At 43.0% G+C, this 19,088-nt stretch overlaps 1 protein-coding gene and 1 pseudogene across 2 annotated transcripts; both read left to right on the top strand.

The window, feature by feature from the left end:
• Nucleotides 1-10,888: 10,888 nt before the first annotated feature.
• On the top strand, nt 10,889-14,069 carry LOC309505814 (C3a anaphylatoxin chemotactic receptor-like; annotated as a pseudogene). The gene is made up of 2 exons: nt 10,889-12,041; nt 13,584-14,069. The product of its transcript is annotated as a C3a anaphylatoxin chemotactic receptor-like (transcript).
• Nucleotides 14,070-14,834: 765 nt separating this feature from the next.
• On the top strand, nt 14,835-18,385 carry LOC309505813 (uncharacterized protein; the record flags this gene model as incomplete). The annotated part of the gene is made up of 3 exons (XM_082179269.1): nt 14,835-15,606; nt 15,871-18,345; nt 18,378-18,385. Exons 2-3 carry the CDS (start codon nt 17,358-17,360, stop codon nt 18,383-18,385), a joined length of 996 nt encoding a protein of 331 aa, XP_082035395.1. The 5' UTR covers nt 14,835-15,606; nt 15,871-17,357.
• Nucleotides 18,386-19,088: the final 703 nt, after the last annotated feature.

Raw genomic sequence — 19,088 nt, 5'->3', positions numbered from 1 at the left:
CTGGGAACCGAGCTTACGTTAGTAACCGAGATGATTTCCGTTGAAGCATATTTATCTACACCATCCCACCATCACTCTTAAAGCGAAGTAAAGAAGAACTTATCATAAGTTGTTGATTTTCAACTATAACAGAACTTGCAAGAAGGATTTTATGGGCCTGAAGCCATAAAGAAAATGGGTTAGAATCTATGTACATTATATGCATATTTGTTGCCTGTTGAGAGCATATGGCCGTGAGGAGAAAATATCATTCTCTGTAATTGGGTGAAAATTGTAGAGATAAAATCCAAAAGGATTTTTCACATGTGTCCTTAACTACAGTGCATATCACATGGATTTTTGTTTAATTGATGATCAAAACAGATGGTATCTTTCTTTCTTTCTTTATTTTTTGCTGTCTTTTATAGGCCTACATAGACATTTGAGACCAGGGTTGGCGGGCCCAGAGACTGCATATGACACATTTTACCCACACTTCCTTTGGCTTTGAGTTGCCAAATGGTTTCATACAGACAATGTAAAAGTTTTCATTCTCTGCAGTCTCACCACTGGCTTTCAACACTCTCATCGCAACTGATCTGACTGACCTGCCCTTTACTGAAACGCAATCAGTTCCTCTTTTTTTAAAAACACTGTCTGGCACTAGTGTTGCTTTCGTCAACGAAAATTATGACGAAATATTGTCGTCAACGAACCGTTATCACCTGACGAAAACGAGACGAGACGAGACGTAAATGCTGGTCATGTGACGATGACTAAAATACATGTATAATGCAATATCGTTGACGAATAAAAACGAGACTAAATGTGGTTTACAAAATAAAAACTATGCTAAAATGTCTCTTCATTTTCGTTGACCAAAACGAGACGAGACGAAATGTTATAACGTCACGACGAATGAGAGAAACCCATTGCTTGTCGGCTTTAAATTCTGGTTTGCGATCTGGTCACCCGATTATCAGCGAATTTAACAATATTACTCCATTAGTTATTCTATTAAAATGTCTCATTGATATATTTGACACATTCATAATCATTACTTTTGCCGGTTCTTTGTGACAGCTGTATGTTATTGGTAGCGTCTCTGGTTACATGAACGCGTCACCGCATCAGCACCACATGTAGATTTTATTTTAGAGAATAATCGCACAACCTATTCGATATTCTATAATTAAATAAACTAATCGAATATCCAAAAATTGTGACTCATCCCTGCATGAAATCTCTTGTTTCTTTTCCCAAATCTTCACTCACGTCTCACCCATTTTCTAAAGGGATTATAAACGTTTCTTCATTGGTTCGCTTTTAATTAGGCCTATTATATTCGTATTCTTTACTGTGGTAAAGTAGAAAAACGCTGTACGGACAGATAGCCTACATTTGTACTTGCATGTCAAATTCTTTTTAACACAGTTTGTGCTTGTTATATTAGACATAGGGCGCGTCAAGTTTAGTTGTAAAGCGCGTTTCACACGCGCGGGTGATTTTTAGTTTCACTTTCTCTGGCAGCGCAATCTCAAACATAGCCTAAATATCTCGCCCTTGTGGAGGATAAAATTCGCTCTTCAGACCAATTTACATCAAGTAGAAAACACGAAGATATCATAAAGAGATCGATGGTCTCTTTCCTGCTCGTGTCCCACATCCCTCTCAGCGCAGATTGGTAGGCTATATCACGCGTCTTTGTGTGGAAATATAAAACGAGTTTTTATTTTATTTTTATTTTTTTAAATAACCCCCCAACCACCGCTGGTAGTTTGTCCATTACCGCGGTGGTAAAAAAAAAAAAGCCACCGTCACAGCCCTAAATATAATAAGATAACCTTGTTTGAAATTCTATATTGACTGGGTTAAATAGAATTGCATTACTAAAAAGAGACTAAAATACAATTTTCATTGACTAAAACTAGACTAAAATGTCATCAGTTTTCGTCGACTAAAACTAGACTAAAATGTCATCAGTTTTCGTCGACTAAAACTTGACTAGACTAAAAAGAGTATGAACGTGACTAAAACTAATAAAAACTAAAACGACAGCTTGACACAAAGACTAGACTAAAACTAAAATTAAAACAGGCCGCCAAAAACAACACTATCTGGCACACATCTGTCATTCTTTTCAACTGTATAGGCATTCTGTAAGATTATTAAAAATAAGCTGTTCTTAGTTGTTTTTAATTTTTCAAAGATGTGTTACAACCCCCCCAGATAGCATGTAACCATTGAAACAATGTTGAGTCAGTGTTGATGCGTCAACGCTGATTACGTTGAAATGACATTAGAAAGTGATGTTGCTTTAGCATCACTCTTGCACCCTCGGTTAATATTGAAATAATGTTCAGATTTCAATCACAAATCAATGGTGTTAATATTGCTTCAACATTACAAAGTGATGTTGTTTCAACGTCACTGTAACGGTCCCCAGCTGGAGTGCCCTTGAGAGCCACCAGAGGGCACTCCACATCAGACACTCACGTTCACTCTCAGACTACATTTCCCATACTCACTGCCCGGACTCATCATCTCTGATCACTCATCACAGTCACCTGTACCTCATTATCACTGACTACATTCACCGTGTCCCATCACCCTGTTAGTCTCAGTCTATTTATACCATGTTCATTCATTCACTCACCGCGAAGTCTTGTTTGTGTTACACTGCATTTCTGAGCATTCTCCTGGTTTTCTTGTCTCTTGGTTTTGGATATCTTGCCCTGTTCCCTGGATTACTCTCTTGCCTCTGGTCCCTGCCTGTTTTGTTTCTTTGTTTTGACTGCCTGTCTGTGTATGACTCTTGCCTGTACATCTGATTACGATTCTGGATTGCCCCATACAATAAAGCTGCATTTGGATCTCAACCTTCGTGTCTCGGAGCGGTTCGTAACAGTCACTCTTGCACCCTCGGTTAATATTGAAATAATGTTCAGATTTCAATCACAAATCAATGGTGTTAACATTGCTTCATCATTACAAAGTGATATTTTATCAACATCACTTTTGCACCCTCAGTTAATGGTGAATCTATGTTGAACAAAAAATCAATGGTAATGCTATTGAATCAACATTACACTATGATTGATTCTACATCACTGATGCTGAATCAAAACTGAAATTAACAAAAAAATAATCAATGATAATATTGTTGAATCAACGTTACACTATGATGTTGAATCTACATCACTGCTGTTGAATCAACAATGAAATTAACAAAAATAATCATTGGTAATATGGTTTGATCAATGTTACAATGTGATATTGATTCTAAATACATTTTGTTGAAACACAGAAAATACAACTGAAAAGGTATGTCAACCAATGTTGCCATCTGATGTACCAAGTTAATGTTGAAACAACATTAATATTTCAACTAAGCCTCAATGATGCGTCAACAAATTCCTGACCATTTAAAAATTGGGCGAAAACCTTTTAAAATAAATGACACCTTTCCAGCAGTTGAGTCAATTTATTTTATTCAATCAATGACAAAAAATATATTAAAAGATCATTCTTTAAAAAAAGAAAGGGGGAGAAATAGGACAAAAGCATGTCAACCTTTAAAAATAAAATTGGCTTCAGAAGACTGATGTCATCATAACTACAGGTAGTCCAGTAGTTCAGTTTTTTATAAAAATCTGTCTTACATCAGACTACTGCCTCTTTTCCTTTGGGTTGTTACTCAAAGCATGATGTTACTCAACGAGTACATTCAAGAATGTTAATATACTAAACACAATATGATTCACTTTAAAAAAAAGTCACTGAATACAAAATATTCGAACTACGATTATAGTATTGTTAAATTCTGTTAATTTAATTAATTTTTCTAAAATCTATTAATGTGTCAATATCAAAAGAAAGCACTATGGCAGGGATGTCCGATTTTATCTCCAGCCCTAATTAAACACACCTGAGGCAGCTAATCAAGGCCTAATGACCTTGATTCAATTAAAACTTCCAGGCAGGTGTTGGAGCTAAACACTTCATGAAGAGGAACAAACACCTGTGAGCTATAGCCATTAACTATATCTCAGTTCATTTTCTGTGAAACTACATGGGTCAGTTATGAGGTAGAAAAAAATATGAGATAGGGAAACAAAAATATTTCAATGCTTTTGCGTTCTCTCAGAAAAGTTTTGTATAGCGTTCACCAAAAAAACTTTGTGTTCGCTTGCAAAGATCTTTTGACTGGTTCATCTCTTATGATTGTGCCAACACTGAAAAAAATTTGGAGTAGGATTTACTTGAAAAAAGCTAGGAAACTTTTTTCACTCAGAAAATGCTAGTACATTTACAAATATTTGCCAAGTAAAAACCTAAACATATTTATCAGTAGCTTTAATTAGAAATCTTTAAGTTAAATTTACTTGGAATATGGAATTAAGTAAACTTTACTTAACCTAGTTAAGTGAAAGTTACAAAGAAAATAAGTCATTTTAACTTGGCTAGTAAAAGGTTGATTATTATCGATTTAGTTGAAATTTCCTTTGCATTACATTTCACTCAAACAATAATATTGAATTATACCAGTCATTTATAGTATGTGCTTTACTTAGATTATCTAAGTAATTTATACTACATCATGCCAGATGTTAAGCATCATGTGAATGCAAAGACCTCAATACTTGGCAGACAATACACAATGATGGTAACATTTGATGGATCGTTTTTTCAAGATTCAAGATTCAAGAGTTTTATTGTCATTGGACAGTCTCCTGCCCAACGAAATTTGCAAACAGGGCCACCCAGGTGCAATATAACCATCTACGATAAAAACATATAAAAAGATTTATAAATAAAAAGAAAATTAAATAGACAACTGTAGCAGCATCATTGTTAAAAATCATTGACGCACGCGTGCAGACACACAACAGAACGACTGTAAGAGTGCAAAGTCAGTCAGTGGTCTGCTTCATTTAAACTTCTGACTGCCCAGGGGAAGAAACTATTTTTCCGACTACTCAACAGCAGGAGAAAAATACGGTGCCGTCTCTCTTCGGTGCCCTCAGGGGACCGGTCTGCCAACCCTGCCGCCTCCGGTGTTTCAGGGCGCAGCGGTCTCCGGCGAGCACATATCTCAAGGACCACCCGGAAACGTAGTGGCCTCGGGATGCCCGCCCCCTCTGAGGAGGGTGTTAGAGCAGTCTGTTCAGTCGTTCCCTGCCGGTGCGCCGTTACAGGGCGACGAACCGACTACTCAACAGCAACACAATCCAGAAACCAGTCTCGAGAGGCTGGTACCTCTAGTAGAATCTTTGACAGCGTGGAAGCTACTGTCAAATGTTTCTCGTTGGGTCCTGCAGACCGTGGAAAAAGGGTATCAGATACAATTCTAGAAACGCCCACCTCGGTTTATGGGGGTCCTGCCCACAGTGGTGGGCCCCGAGCAGGTTCTGGTTATGGAACAGGAAGTAAACACTCTGTTAGAGAAAGGGGCCATAGAATATGTACCTCCCTCCAACAGGGAAACCGGGTTTTACAGCCGGTACTTCATAGTTCCAAAGAAGGACGGGGGATTGCGTCCCATTTTAGATCTTCGAGTTCTGAATGAGTCAGTCATGCAGCTCAAGTTCAAAATGTTAACATTGAGACAATCGTGCCACAGATCAGGTCCGAGGACTGGTTTGTCACGATAGACCTCAAGGACGCATATTTCCATCCGTCCGTGTCATTGGAAGTTCCTGAGGTTTGCTTTCGGGGGCAAAGCATACCAATATCGAGTTCTTCCATTCGGCCTGGCTTTATCACCCCGCACTTTCACCAAATGCGTGGATGCAGCTCTGGCGCCTCTGCGCCTCCGGGGTATTCGCATCACGAACTACATCGACGATTGGTTGATTTTAGCTCAGTCGCATCAGATGGCGGTTCAACATCGAGATGTTGTTCTCACCCATATGAAAGAGTTGGGGTTACGGCTGAACGCCAAGAAGAGTGTGCTTTCTCCATTTAGAGGACCACTTTTTTAGGCGTGGTTTGGGATTCAGTGTCGATGCAGGCGCGCCTGTCACCGCCACGCATGTCACCGCCACGCATAGATTCCATCCTGGCAGCTGTGAAAAGTGTAAAGCTAGGCCAGCTACTCACTGTCAAACAGTTTCAGAGACTGTTGGGTCTCATGGCAGCAGCTTCCAACGGGATACCTTTTGGACTGCTGCACATGAGGCCCCTGCAGTGGTGGCACAGGACCAGGGGGTTTCCCCGAGGGGCAACCCATTTCGCACAATCAAGGTCACGCGGCGATGCTTACGTGCCCTGGTTATGTGGAAGAAGCCTTGGTTCCTGTCCCAGGGCCCAGTGTTGGGAGCTCCTTGTCGTCGCAAACTGCTAACGACGGATGCTTCCCTCACGGGTTGGGGAGCGATCCTAGAGGGTCGCTCATCTCAAGGTCTGTGGGAAGACCATCATCATTCCTGGCATATCAATCGCCTAGAGATGTTAGCTGTCTTCCGGGCTCTGAGGAGCTTTATCACAGATCTCAGGGGACACCATGTGTTAGTGCATACGGACAACACGTCGGTAGTCGCCTATATAAATCACCAAGGGGGTTTGCGCTCACGCCCATTATGCTATCTGGCACGCCATATCCTCTTGTGGTCCCAGGGGAAGTTGCTGTCTCTCAGGGCAGCTTACATCCCCGGGGTCCAGAATGTAGGAGCAGACACTCTGTCGAGACAGGGGCTGAGGCCCGGGGAATGGAGGCTCCACCCCGAGGTGGTGGAGCTGATATGGAGGGAGTTTGGCCAAGCACAAGTGGATCTGTTTGCGTCTCGAGAGACGTCTCACTGTCCACTTTGGTTCTCCCTCACGCATCCAGCTCCTCTGGGACTGGATGCTATGGTGCAGACGTGGCCGAGGCTACGTCTGTACGCTTTTCCCCCTAGTTGCTCTGCTCCCAGGAGTTCTGGAGAGAGTTCGCAGGGACCGGGGTTGCCTGCTTCTTATAGCCCCGCGCTGGCCGGGCAGAGTATGGTTTCCCGATCTTGTGTCGCTCCTCGACGGGCCTCCTCTGGAGCTACCCGTCAGGAGGGACCTTCTGTCCCAGGCAGAGGGCTCGATATTTCACCCTCGGCCAGAACTGTGGAACCTGTGGGCTTGGCCTCTGAGGGGGCCCAGCTCATAGAGTCAGGTCTCTCAACTGAGGTTGTTGAGACCATTCTACAGTCCAGAGCTCCCTCCACGAGGAAACTTTATGCCCTGAACTGGAGAGTATTCACTTCTTTGCGTAGTGACCGTCGGTTGGATCCAGTCAACTGCCCAATTGGTACAGTTCTGGAGTTCCTGCAGGACCGGCTCACTGCAGGTCTGACTCCGTCCACTTTAAAGGTTTATGTGGCGGCCGTAGGTGCTTACCACAGTCCTTTGGGTGGAATGTCTGTGGGGAAAGACCCTTTGGTATCTCGTTTCCCTCGTGGCACTTGGAGGTCCTCCTCCGTTTCGAAATCGGACCAGGAGGCGAATAATTTGCTTTGCCCTGTTCGGGCGTTAGACGCATATGTCCACAGAGCTGCCCTGTGGCGGAAAAGCGATCAATTGTTTGTATGCTTTGGGTCCCCTAACAAGGGAGGTCCAGTGTCTAAGCAAAGGATGAGCAAGTGGGTGGTTGAGACTATCTCACTTGCTTATGAGGAGGCTGGGCAGGCCCTTATATCAGGAGTATCTTTGCAGGACGTTTGTGATGCGGCAGGCTGGTCCTCACCGCACACCTTCGTCAGGTGCTACTCTTTAGACCTAGACTCTACTCCAGGGTCTCAGGTTTTGTCTTCCTAGTGCTGCTCACTTGATTTCACACAGGACAGACATTTGTAGCTATGGTGGCGTTGGTATAGACGTTCCCCATAGCGTCAATTTCGACGCAACGTGAGTTCCCTTGAAAGGGAACGCCTCGGTTACGACTGTAACCTCGGTTCCCTGAAGAGGAAACGAGCGTTGCGTCGCCTTGCCATATCTCCTTCATGCCTGTCAGCACGACTTCAGACTCTACGAAGCTTTCGTTTTCTGTTTCGGGCTGGCTTTTATAGCTTCCTGGTACGTGACGTCACCCGCCTCTGACGTTCCGCCACACCATTGGACTGATTTTACATGTGCTTCAAGACGTCATCACGCAAAGCGTTCCCCATAGTGTCAATTTCGACGCAACGCTCGTTCCCTCTTCAGGGAACCGAGGTTACAGTCGTAACCGAGGCGTTCAGAAATTTCAACTTTATGCAAATGAGAAGCGATTTTCGCGAGGGACAACCAATAGGAAAGAAGACTTTCAGTGAAGATAAGCTCACGTCACCGTCTCGAGTGCAGGCAAGAAGAGTTCGAGGGCGATTTCACTGCTTTATATGATTTGACTGTAACCACACACATGGATATAATAAAATGATGCATGGAAAAGAAACTGTCGACAGTCTCAGTGAGTTTAATTCACACATTTAGTTCGAGTGTTGTAATTTTATGAAGCAAGTTTAGCACTGCTGCAGTTCATTTTACAGTTTCCCCTGCATTATGTTGACTATTAGGGCCAAGAAAAATTTATTATTTGTCAAATTAGAATGACGTTTTAGTAATTTATGACAGTGTGAGTTAATTTGTTGATTGATCGATCGTTAATCTAGTAGGCTAAATGATTTAATCCACTGAACACTGCTGTGGTAATATAAAAACACTCTCCCAACAGCATACTGTTTCGTTTAGCCTAATTCCTAGTCAAATTAAAATGATATGGTTGTACATATCATTCACTTGTGATGGTATTTTGTATAGATATGGCCAGACGTGCAGTCTACCAATAACATTAGAGCGACAGCACAACGAACGCCCACAAGCGACTTCACAGTACAGAGACTAGCGACATGCAGCGACAAAATCGTTGGCGGTGTGAACGGGGTGAAAAGTAAATAACTTATCATCAGTTGTTGATTTTCAACTTGCAAAAAGGATTTTATGGCCTGAAGCCATAAAGAAAATGGGTAAGAATCTATGTACATTATGGCTATGCATATTTGTTGCCTGTTGAGAGCATATGGGCGTGAGGAGAAAATATTATCATTCTCTGTAATTGGGTGAAAATTGTACTGTAAAAACAATTCTAACCTCTCCAAGTCAATATTTTCTAGTGACTGGTCACATCTAAATTTTTAAATTGGCCCAAGTGCAATTCTTGTTGCAATAGTCTGTTAACATTGGCTCAATGAGAAATAATACGTCAGACTAATTGAAAAATTTAGATGTGACCAGTCACTAGAAATTTTTTACTTGGGGATGTAATTTTTTTTTACAGTGTAGAGATAAAATCCAAAAGGATTTTTCACATGTGTCCTTAACTACAGTGCATATCACATGGATTTTTGTTTAATTGATGGTATCTTTCTTTCTTTCTTGTTTATTTTTATCTATCTTTTATAGGCCTACATAGACATTTGAGACCAGGGTTGGTGGGCCCAGAGACTGCATAGGGCACATTTTACTCACACTTCCTTTGGCTTTGAGTTGCCAAATGGTTTCATACAGACAACGTAAACGTTTTCATTCTTTGCGGTCTCACCACTGGCTTTCAACATTGTCATCGCAACTGATCTGACTGACCTGCCCTTTACTGAAACGCAATCAGTTCCTCTTTTTTTAAAAACACTGTCTGGCACACATCTGTCGTTCTTTTCAACTGTATAGGCATTCTGTAAGATTATTAAAAATAAGCTGTTCTTAGTTGTTTTAAATTTTTCAAAGATGTGTTACAACCTACCCCTCCACTGTCAGACAGTGTTTAGCTAAACGTATTAGCATTATGGTTTAAAATTAGCAGGATAAAATGCAATTGCCTGAGAAACTACAAGGTGTTTTTTTATAAAATCTGCATGTACCTATTTACAGCCTTGACAACCATTAATATGGGATCTGGGAGGAAGTGGGCGAATAATGAAATTATCATTGGACTGCTAGCTTGTCCCTGATTGGTGGAATTGGTGGTGTTACAACTCACCCCATGTTACAACCATACCCCGTCTACCCTACGCATAGACGGATACCTGCATCTCGCAAATATCATGTAACAAAAATAGGTTCTAAAAACATTTTGCCAATGTTCTCGTTAAGTTATGAAAACGCTATTTCTGAATGTCATGTTCAAAACGTTTTTTTCTTGGTTGTACAAACGTTAAAGGAACATTCCATTTTATCATTTTGCAAACATTGTGGGGAATATTATCTTTGAATGTTCTCTAGACATTCTGAAACATGTAGTAACATTTAGAAACAAAATACACAATGGTATTTCTAACAGAGAAACCGTGTTGCAAGTCAAATACCACAACATGTTTAATTTGCATGTTTTTGCTCCAGCAGAACCAACTCTCACTGCATTGTTTTCTCCTTGTTTATTTTTTTTTTTTTTTTTTTTTTTAAGGTGCACCAGTTTGGGATATGATAATCTGATCACTGTCACAATGACACAGGTGAAAGAGGGTTTGTCGAGCATCCAGATCTTTGTTATCTTAAAAGTGTATAGTTGATAAACTGTTGAAGCATATTTCTCAACACCATCCCACCGTCAATCTTTAAGAGAAGTAAAGGGGAACTTATCATCAGTTGTTGATTTTCAACTATAACAGAACTTGCAAAGAGGTTTATATGGGCCTGAAGCCATAAAGAAAATGGGTAAGAATCTATGTACATTATTATGCATATTTGTTGCCTGTTGAGAGCATATGGGTGTGAGGAGAGAATATTATCATTCTCTGTATTTGGATGAAAATTGTACAGAGATGTGTCCTTTAATGCAGGCCATGTCCAAGCTGGGTTTAAACTTTTTTTATTTTTTATTATTTTTTATTGATGGTTTATTTATTTAGTACTTTTAAATTGCCTTTTATAGGCATATATATATATATAATTTTATTTTAATTTTTTATGGTCATAATAAGGAATTATTATGGTCATAATAAGGAATGGCTGCACACACCATTTAATATTTACCAGAAAAAAAATTGGTAAATCGCTTGTGGACAAAATAATTTTCGAGCGTCTTATAAACTGTAATTGTGTCATCTTATGTGAAAAGTGTGAACATTGTATTTTAATTTAATGTGTTCGCGTTTTTGTATACAGTTCATGCTGTTGAAACGGTAGGACAAAAAAATGGCAGAATTATCATTTAATGCAATCATGTTATCTGTTGGACATTGCAGAATAGTAAAAACTTGAAAATAGAAAATTATATTAATTGATAAGAGTGTTAAAGTATAGGCTTTGTATGGCATCCTGGGGTCGAAAATGTGTTGCATGTGAAAAGTGGCATAAAAACACATTCAGAGTCCAGAAACCAAAACTCACGTATTTTCTTCTCTTGTTTTCGTGTAGCAACCACTACTTTTGGATTTCAAAACGTGACCAGATTCAGTACGGACAATTCTACAGTGCAGACAGAGATCTCAGGCATTAACATCTTTATCATATGCATTTACTTTGCCATACCTGCACAGTAGGTCTCATTGGAAACGGGCTTGTCATATTTGTAACTGGTTACAAAATGAAGACGACAGTCAACTCCATTTGGTTCCTCAACTTTGCGACTGCAGACTTCATCTTCTGCTTAACTCTAATCATAAACATCATTTTAGGCGTACGCAATATGGTTAAGGATTTTGGTTTCTTCAAGTGCATGTTTCTCCGCTTTATGATTTACCAAAACTCATTTGCTAGCATTTTGCTGCTGATGACTATTAGTCTGGACCGATGCCTGTGCACATGGATGGTTGTGTGGTCTCGAAATAATCGAACCCTATTAAAAGCCAGAATCATCTGCGTGATTGTGTGGGTTTTATCCATTGGCTGCTGCATCCCTGTAGTTATCAATCCCTCAACAGCGGACCAGTCTCTGGTCACATGCAAGTTCATAGTGGGCTTTCTCATCCCCTTCCTGATCATTGCATCTTCGTATAGCTATCTGCGTGCGAGTCAAACGTCTCAGAATGGAAAACCAGCTCAGGTCTTACCGGATGATTATAGCTCCGGTCCTGGCCTTTTTCATATGCTTGCTTCCTTATCATCTCTACACAGTGTCGGTTCTAGGGGGGGGGGGGGGGGGGGGGGGTCCGGGGGGGCCAGTGCCCCCGTGTCACCAAGCTTGGCCCCCCCTCTGGCCCCCCTAAATTTGGAATCGTAAAATCACACCAAACAACTGCGCATTTTATCAGTTGCGGCGCCTTCATCTATAGGCTACACTGCAGCACGGCGTATATTCACATCAAATGTTAACGCAGAGGAACGGGACACTGCAGTTCACAAAAGTTCATTATTTGCATGTGCTTTAAAGCCTTGCCGGTTAAACATGTCATTCGCTGCTGATGCGCTGTTCAAATATGCGCTTTAATGCGCTTTACTGAGCGCGTACACTCGACGCGCACATGCACTAAAAGCCTGTTACTGGACTAAGTTATCTTTTGAGTCTTATATTGCGCTAATACTGTCAAATACAGACAATGTTTACATAAACAAAGTTGGTTATGTCTAAAGTGAAAGCAAACAGCGAAAATTAATTAAAATCTGCTTGTCATATGCGTGTATATTAGACGCGTCGCGTGCAGTTCTTAAAGAGACAGTAGCCCTAATAATAAACATGCTGCCGCTTGTCCTTAAAGAGATAGTTCACCCAAAACCAAACAGTTGCTGGTCCCCATTGACTTCCATACATAGTAGGAAAAAAACAGGTACATCAACTGTTTGGTTACTCACATTCTTTCAAATAACGTTTATTTTCAACAGAAGAAAGAAACTTATTCAGGTTTAAAACAACTTAAGAGAGTAAATTATGACTTTTTGGGGGGAGAACTATCCCTTTAATGTTAATAAAACAACAAAACACACAGAGGAAATCATTCACTGCTCTTGACTGAGAACTTTAAGTCTGTTGTGTTTTATTTTCATATTTGTTCATTTAATTACTTTCTTCAATTCTACTGTTAAATACACCTATAGCTGAAAAAATAAAGCACTGTTTATTTCATTTGTATATTAAGTTGTGTATGTGTAATATGTATCTCTGTTCTTAATTTTTAATAACAAAGAAAATAGTGACAAAGATTTTTATTTTCGCCACTTTGGCCTAAATGTCTGCCATTCTTTTTTATTTTATATTTTGTTACCTATATTTTGTTACCTATAAGGCTTTGCTTTTAAAATAGGGAAATTAGTTTGGCTGTAATGCTCAGTCACATGCAAAATAGTAAAACCAACATGAAAAAAGAATTGTGATAAAATCGTGATTTTCCTGAAAAACAAAAACAAATTGTGATATGATATTATTGCCATATCGCCCACCCCAGGTGTAAAAAAGTGCCTAGATGTGCTTAGATGCTAAAAATGTGTTATTATTGATCATTATATCACACTACAATTAAACATAATGAAACATTCATTTGAATTGAAATTGTTTTATTAGCTTAGCTAATATAATTTATTAGCTTTTTCTAGAGATTGCAGTCATGCATGACATGGTGAAAAATGACTTGAAATAATACTGAAAATAGGTTAAGATGAATGTTAAAGGTGTGCCCCCTAAAAGCACAAGTGGCCCCTGCCTGGCCCCCCCAGTTACTGTGGTCTAGAACCGCCACTGTCTCTACAATTTTTATTGCAAAAGTGCAGAAGAAAATCAGTGCAGTTACTCTTCTAAAGCTATAGCTGACTTCCTGGCTCATCTCAACAGTAGTCTGAACCCCATTCTCTATGTGTTCATGTGTGAGGAGTTTAAGAAGAAGCTGAAACAGTCTCTACTACTGGTGCTGGAGACGGCGTTTGCTGAAAATCATCTGGACTTCAAAGTCTCAAAGCAAACAAAAGATACCATTTCTGCCAGCTGCCATAATAACAAAACAAGCGTTTAAGATTATATAGACATTTACAACTTCACTTTTCTGCTATGATGGCCACCCTTTTATGGCATGTCCACATGAGGTTCAACATATTAAACAGCCATAAACTGCATTATACACATGAAGATGTTGAATCAATGACTCAATTTGCTCCATAGCAATTGTACTGGAGGGAAAAAATTATTATGGTCTAATTAAAATTAAATACTAATTAATCTGGCTACATCTTGTTGTCTATTTTAATATGACGTGAATCTCATTTTATCTGCATTTCATGGTATGCATAGGTAATAGAAAAATACTTTCCTTTTCCAATGGTGGACCGTACAATGTAGTTTAACTTTAATTTAACTTACTTTATCAAAGTATCGTATTGTGGGAAAATTTTATTTTCACTTCAATATACATCTCAATAGCATAGCCACAAGTGGGCATGGGGTTGTGTTCTGATTGCTTAAAATACAAAATTATGGAATGTTGATTTGCCAGCCTTAATGATAGATCATCAGACCAATGCTGCGCAATAAAATGCTACGGCTGTTTTCAAACTTATTGGTTTGATTATGGCACGTGTTTTACTAAGAACTAAATAAGACAAACACTGTTGCCAGTAAGTTACTGTAATTAAGATGTACAGTACAATTACTGTATTTCAGTTTTACAATAACTACATGGTACTGTAATTGTGTAATACAGTGCATTACTGTAAAAACCAAGCTAATCAGTACACTACTGTCATAGTTTTTATTTGTACTAAATATAAATTAGATTTCATAATTTTCATATATAATTAATTTTATCCTACATAAGTACTACTGACATACAAATCAATTAGACAAAATTATTACAAAATACCAATTTTTTTTTTTTTTTTTTCATAAACATCACAAAATAAACAGTCTGCCAATGCTGGAAATTATGTGTTACCCATTTTACACATTAATGGGTGTGTTTAGGGACAACGTTTTTTTGTGTTCATTTTAACTCATTCATTGTGTTAATGATTTTAACAAACTAAATATGTCAGAAAGGTTAGCACAAAGATGTATAAACGTGTTAAATTAACACATTTTGTGCTGTTCTTAACTGTACACATTGTTAAAAAACATACATAAAATCCTAAACAAAACCATAGCATTTGACTAACTGAATGTACAGTCATTGGTTCTCTTACGAGAGGTCTCTCGTACTGCGTAAGTATCTTACGCTCGGGGAAAATCCCTTTTCCACGAGATATTGAAGCCCAAAAATTATCCTTAATTTTGTATTATTGTAAAATGCGTTGCGGCAGCATACAGACATAGGCAAGACGGCTCATGTGCCTATTGGCTGTTCTGCGGCAACTGCAGCAGCCTATCGAGCGAGGCCTAGCGTGACGTCAGACCCAATGAGGGTGCTTCGCGCCCACTGCGTCACGTCCCGCCGAAGCGGGCGTGGCTTAGGCCTATAAATCCAGCTCGCAGGCAGCTGATATCTGATTTTTCATCTCTTCAGCGAAGCACACGCATCGCTGGATCCGGAGAGAAGCCACGCCGTCTGAGGAAGCCTTTGCAGTGGGACGAGTCGTCACTGAAGTCGCTGGCCGCGCCACCTTCAATCGCCTTCCCGCTGCGCTATCTGGCGCCTATATCCTTTACACTCTCTGATGTGTGTGTGTTCGCCACCGCGACACACACTGTCTAAAAGAGCTTGCGTCTTTTTAAAGATGCCTTCCTGCGGCTCGTGCAGAGCCACACTCAGCGACGGGGACCACCATGTCATCTGCGTTTCCTGCCTGGGTAAGGATCATGCAGCTCTCGCGCTCGCTGACGGCGGCTGCCATCATTGCGAGCTACTGCCTATGGCGACTCTGAGGACTCGCCTGGCATATTTCGCTGAGACTGCACTTCCGCCCGCTGTAGTGCCGCGCCGTAAAAAGCGCCGTGCTCAGCGGGTCCCGGAACCTTCCCCCACCCGTCAAAGCTCGCCGGTTCGCCCGCCAGCTTCACCGACTTCGTCAGTGTCTCCTCCTAACGGACAGCTGCCGCCGCTTCCGTCGACGACGCTGATGAGAAAGCCGCGTCGGGGGAGGATGATTCCTGCTCTATCCTGGCATCGGGCAGTGAGGATTGGGCGAGCTCTGTGGATCTCGCATCCTCTGCCCGCGCATCGTCAGGCAAAAGAGCTAGCATCGAGTCAGAGCTGATGCGCGTACTCGCACAGGCCGCGGCGAGCCTCGGCCTTGAGTGGTCTACGCCTGAACAGCCTGCTCACAATCGGCTGGATGGATACTTTCTTCCTGGGGAGCGCGCTTCGCCTGCATCCAGACCAGCGCCTTTTCTTCCTGAGTTACACGAAGAAGTCGCTAAGTCTTGGAACGCCCCCTTCTCAGCTAGAATGCGCTCTTCTGTTTCGCTAGCATTCTCCGCTGTTGACAATGCTAAAAACTGAGGGTACCATTCGCTGCCGCCGGTCGAAGAAGCGATAGCAGCCCACCTATGCCCACCCTCCGCTGGACGGCGCGCTAAGCTGGCGCTACCTTCAAAAGCTTGCCGCATGACGTCAACCCTGCTCGGTCGCGCTTTCTCCGCCGCTGGGCAGGCTGCGTCAGCGCTGCATACTATGGCCACACTGCAAATTTTCCAGGCCGATCTCCTCCGAAACCTGGACGAGAAAGGACCAGATGCAATTTGCGTGCCAGACTTGAGAAGCGCTACGGACCTCGCTCTCCGCGCTACTAAGTCTGCTGCACAGGCCATAGGACGGAGCATGGCCTCTCTCACTGTGACTGAGAGACACCTGTGGCTAACGCTCTCTGAGATGTCTGTGTCTGAGCGCGCCACGTTCCTCGACGCTCCGCTTTCTCCTGCTGGCCTCTTCGGGACTTCCGTCAAAGATTTCGCGGAAAGATTCGCCGAGGTACAGAAAGCGTCACAGGCTATGAAGCACCTCCTGCCGAAGCGCTCCAGTTCTGCAGCAGGCCGTGCGAAACCGTCTGCTCAGAGCTCACAGCCTCAGCCTCCGCCCACCGCTGCCACTTCGCAGCGCCGACAGGCCCGAAGCGCGAGACCGCGCTCTCGCTCATCTGGCCGCCGCCCCGCCCCGTGTGGGCCGCGGCCCAGGATTGCGGTAAAACCCGAGGCCCCGAAGTCGTCCTAGCACGCCTAGGGAAACGACGGTGTTCAATCCCCGCCGTGGACGGACTTCCACCAAAACTCATCGCTCGTTCAGTTCCAAGAAATGTGACTGTTCCAGTGTATTTTGCAGCCAACAAGCCGGTTCCACTGCCCGCTTGCCTGCACACAAATGCCGTTTTCACGGCTACCCAGATAAATCCCACAAAGAGCGTATTTTCTGGTGTCCCGGCCACGGCCGATGGTGTTATGAGTGTAGAAAAAATGACCACTGCCCAGTGCTCATTCCTACACACAAGCACAGCCCGTCACACAGGGCTCGCGCACATAAAATCGACCCAGTTAACGTAGCAGATGTGCCCACTGCCCAGTGCCCACAATCACTACGTCCTGCATGTCTCGAGGTTTCTGTAAAAACGAAACCAACGTGCATTCGCTCTGTTCAGGCGGACAATGCTCTCGGTGTGGTAAATGTGCCCAATATCCCGCGCCCACATCCACACATAGACATGACAAGTCCTACGGGACTCACCCAGCCCTCCCCCTCTCGGTTAACCACCGCAGAGGAGTCGAGCGCGGGCAATCTGCCCGCTGTTATCAGCGCGCCCTCTGCCTCGAATGTCATAAGCGCAACGCTTATGTGGCAGCACACCGAAGCCCTTCTGTCGCTGAGCGACCAGAGCGCGCTTCGCATTCAACCCCTAGCCATTCGTGCAGATGCATAGGCAAGGCTACCCGGTGTTTCGAAGTGGGTGCTAGACATTATAGAAAGAGGCTATTTGCTACAGTTTCGCCGACGCCCTCACCGTTATGCGACGCGCGTCGAGACCACGGTAAAAACAGAAGTAGCACACCTACTTCGAGCCGAAATTTTGAAACTGTTGAGCAAAGGGGCCATAGAGCCGTTATCTCAAGCTCAGAGCGAAGGAGGGCTATACAGCAGATACTTCCTGGTACCGAAAAAAGACGGGGGTCTCAGACCCATACTAGATCTAAGGCAACTGAACAGAGTGCTTGCAAAGCGACAGTTCAGAATGCTCACGACCAGAAAAATCCTCGCGCAGATTCGCCGAGGAGATTGGTTTGTGTCAATAGATCTGAAAGACGCGTATTTTCAAATACAGATAGCGTCACGTCACAGGCGATATTTGAGATTCGCCTTCGAGGGCCAGGCATATCAGTACACAGTCCTACCGTTCGGCTTGTCCCTAGCACCCCGTACATTTACGATGTGCATGGACGCAGCGCTCACACCCCTCAGACTACAGGGCATGCGAGTGTTGAACTACTTGGACGATTGGCTGATTCTAGCTCAATCTCACTCGGAACTCATAGAGCACAGGACCATTTTACTCGATCACCTCGAGAATTTGGGTCTCAGAGTCAATTGGGCGAAGAGTTCTCTGTCCCCCAGACAGATAAAATATTTTCTGGGCACAGAACTGGACTCGCTGTCTATGATAGCGCGACTGTCACCACAGCGCGTACTAGACATTCAGCGCGCAACGAGCTCTTTCCGCTGCGGCGCATATGTCCCGCTCAAGAAATTTCAGAGGATGCTAGGTCTCATGGCCTCAGCATCATCAGAACTTCAGCTGGGCTTGCTTCGCATGCGCCCGCTACAGTTCTGGCTGAAAGCGCGAGTGCCGCGCCGAGCGTGGGCTTCCGGTCTGCTTCGTCTCAAGGTCAATCAGAAATGCATCGCAGCTCTGAAACCTTGGAAAGCAAACAACTGGTACCAATCAGGTGTAAGCCTGGGGACTTCCTCGAGTGTGAAGGTAGTGTCTACGGACGCATTCACCTCAGGATGGGGAGCGCTGCTCGAGGGCAGACCAATCTTCGGCCAATGGTCAGAAGGGGAGAAGCTTCTACACATAAACTGCCTTGAAATGCTGGCAGTAGACAACGCGCTGACGCGTTTTTGTCCCCAAATACGAGGACACCACGTCCTGGTCCGCTCGGACAACATGTCAGTGGTGTCCTACATAAATCACCAGGGCGGCCTCAGGTCCCAAAACCTGCACAGGCTGACAGAACGCCTCCTGGTGTGGGCTCAGCGCAACCTGCTCTCGCTGAGAGCAGCGCATGTGCCAGGGCTCCTAAACGTAGGACTGGGCAGACTGTC

This window comes from Leuciscus leuciscus (genome assembly GCF_965113295.1).
Source record: "Leuciscus leuciscus genome assembly, chromosome: 9".
Taxonomy (NCBI): domain Eukaryota; kingdom Metazoa; phylum Chordata; class Actinopteri; order Cypriniformes; family Leuciscidae; genus Leuciscus; species Leuciscus leuciscus.
This window is presented reverse-complemented; position numbering and strand designations above follow the sequence as displayed.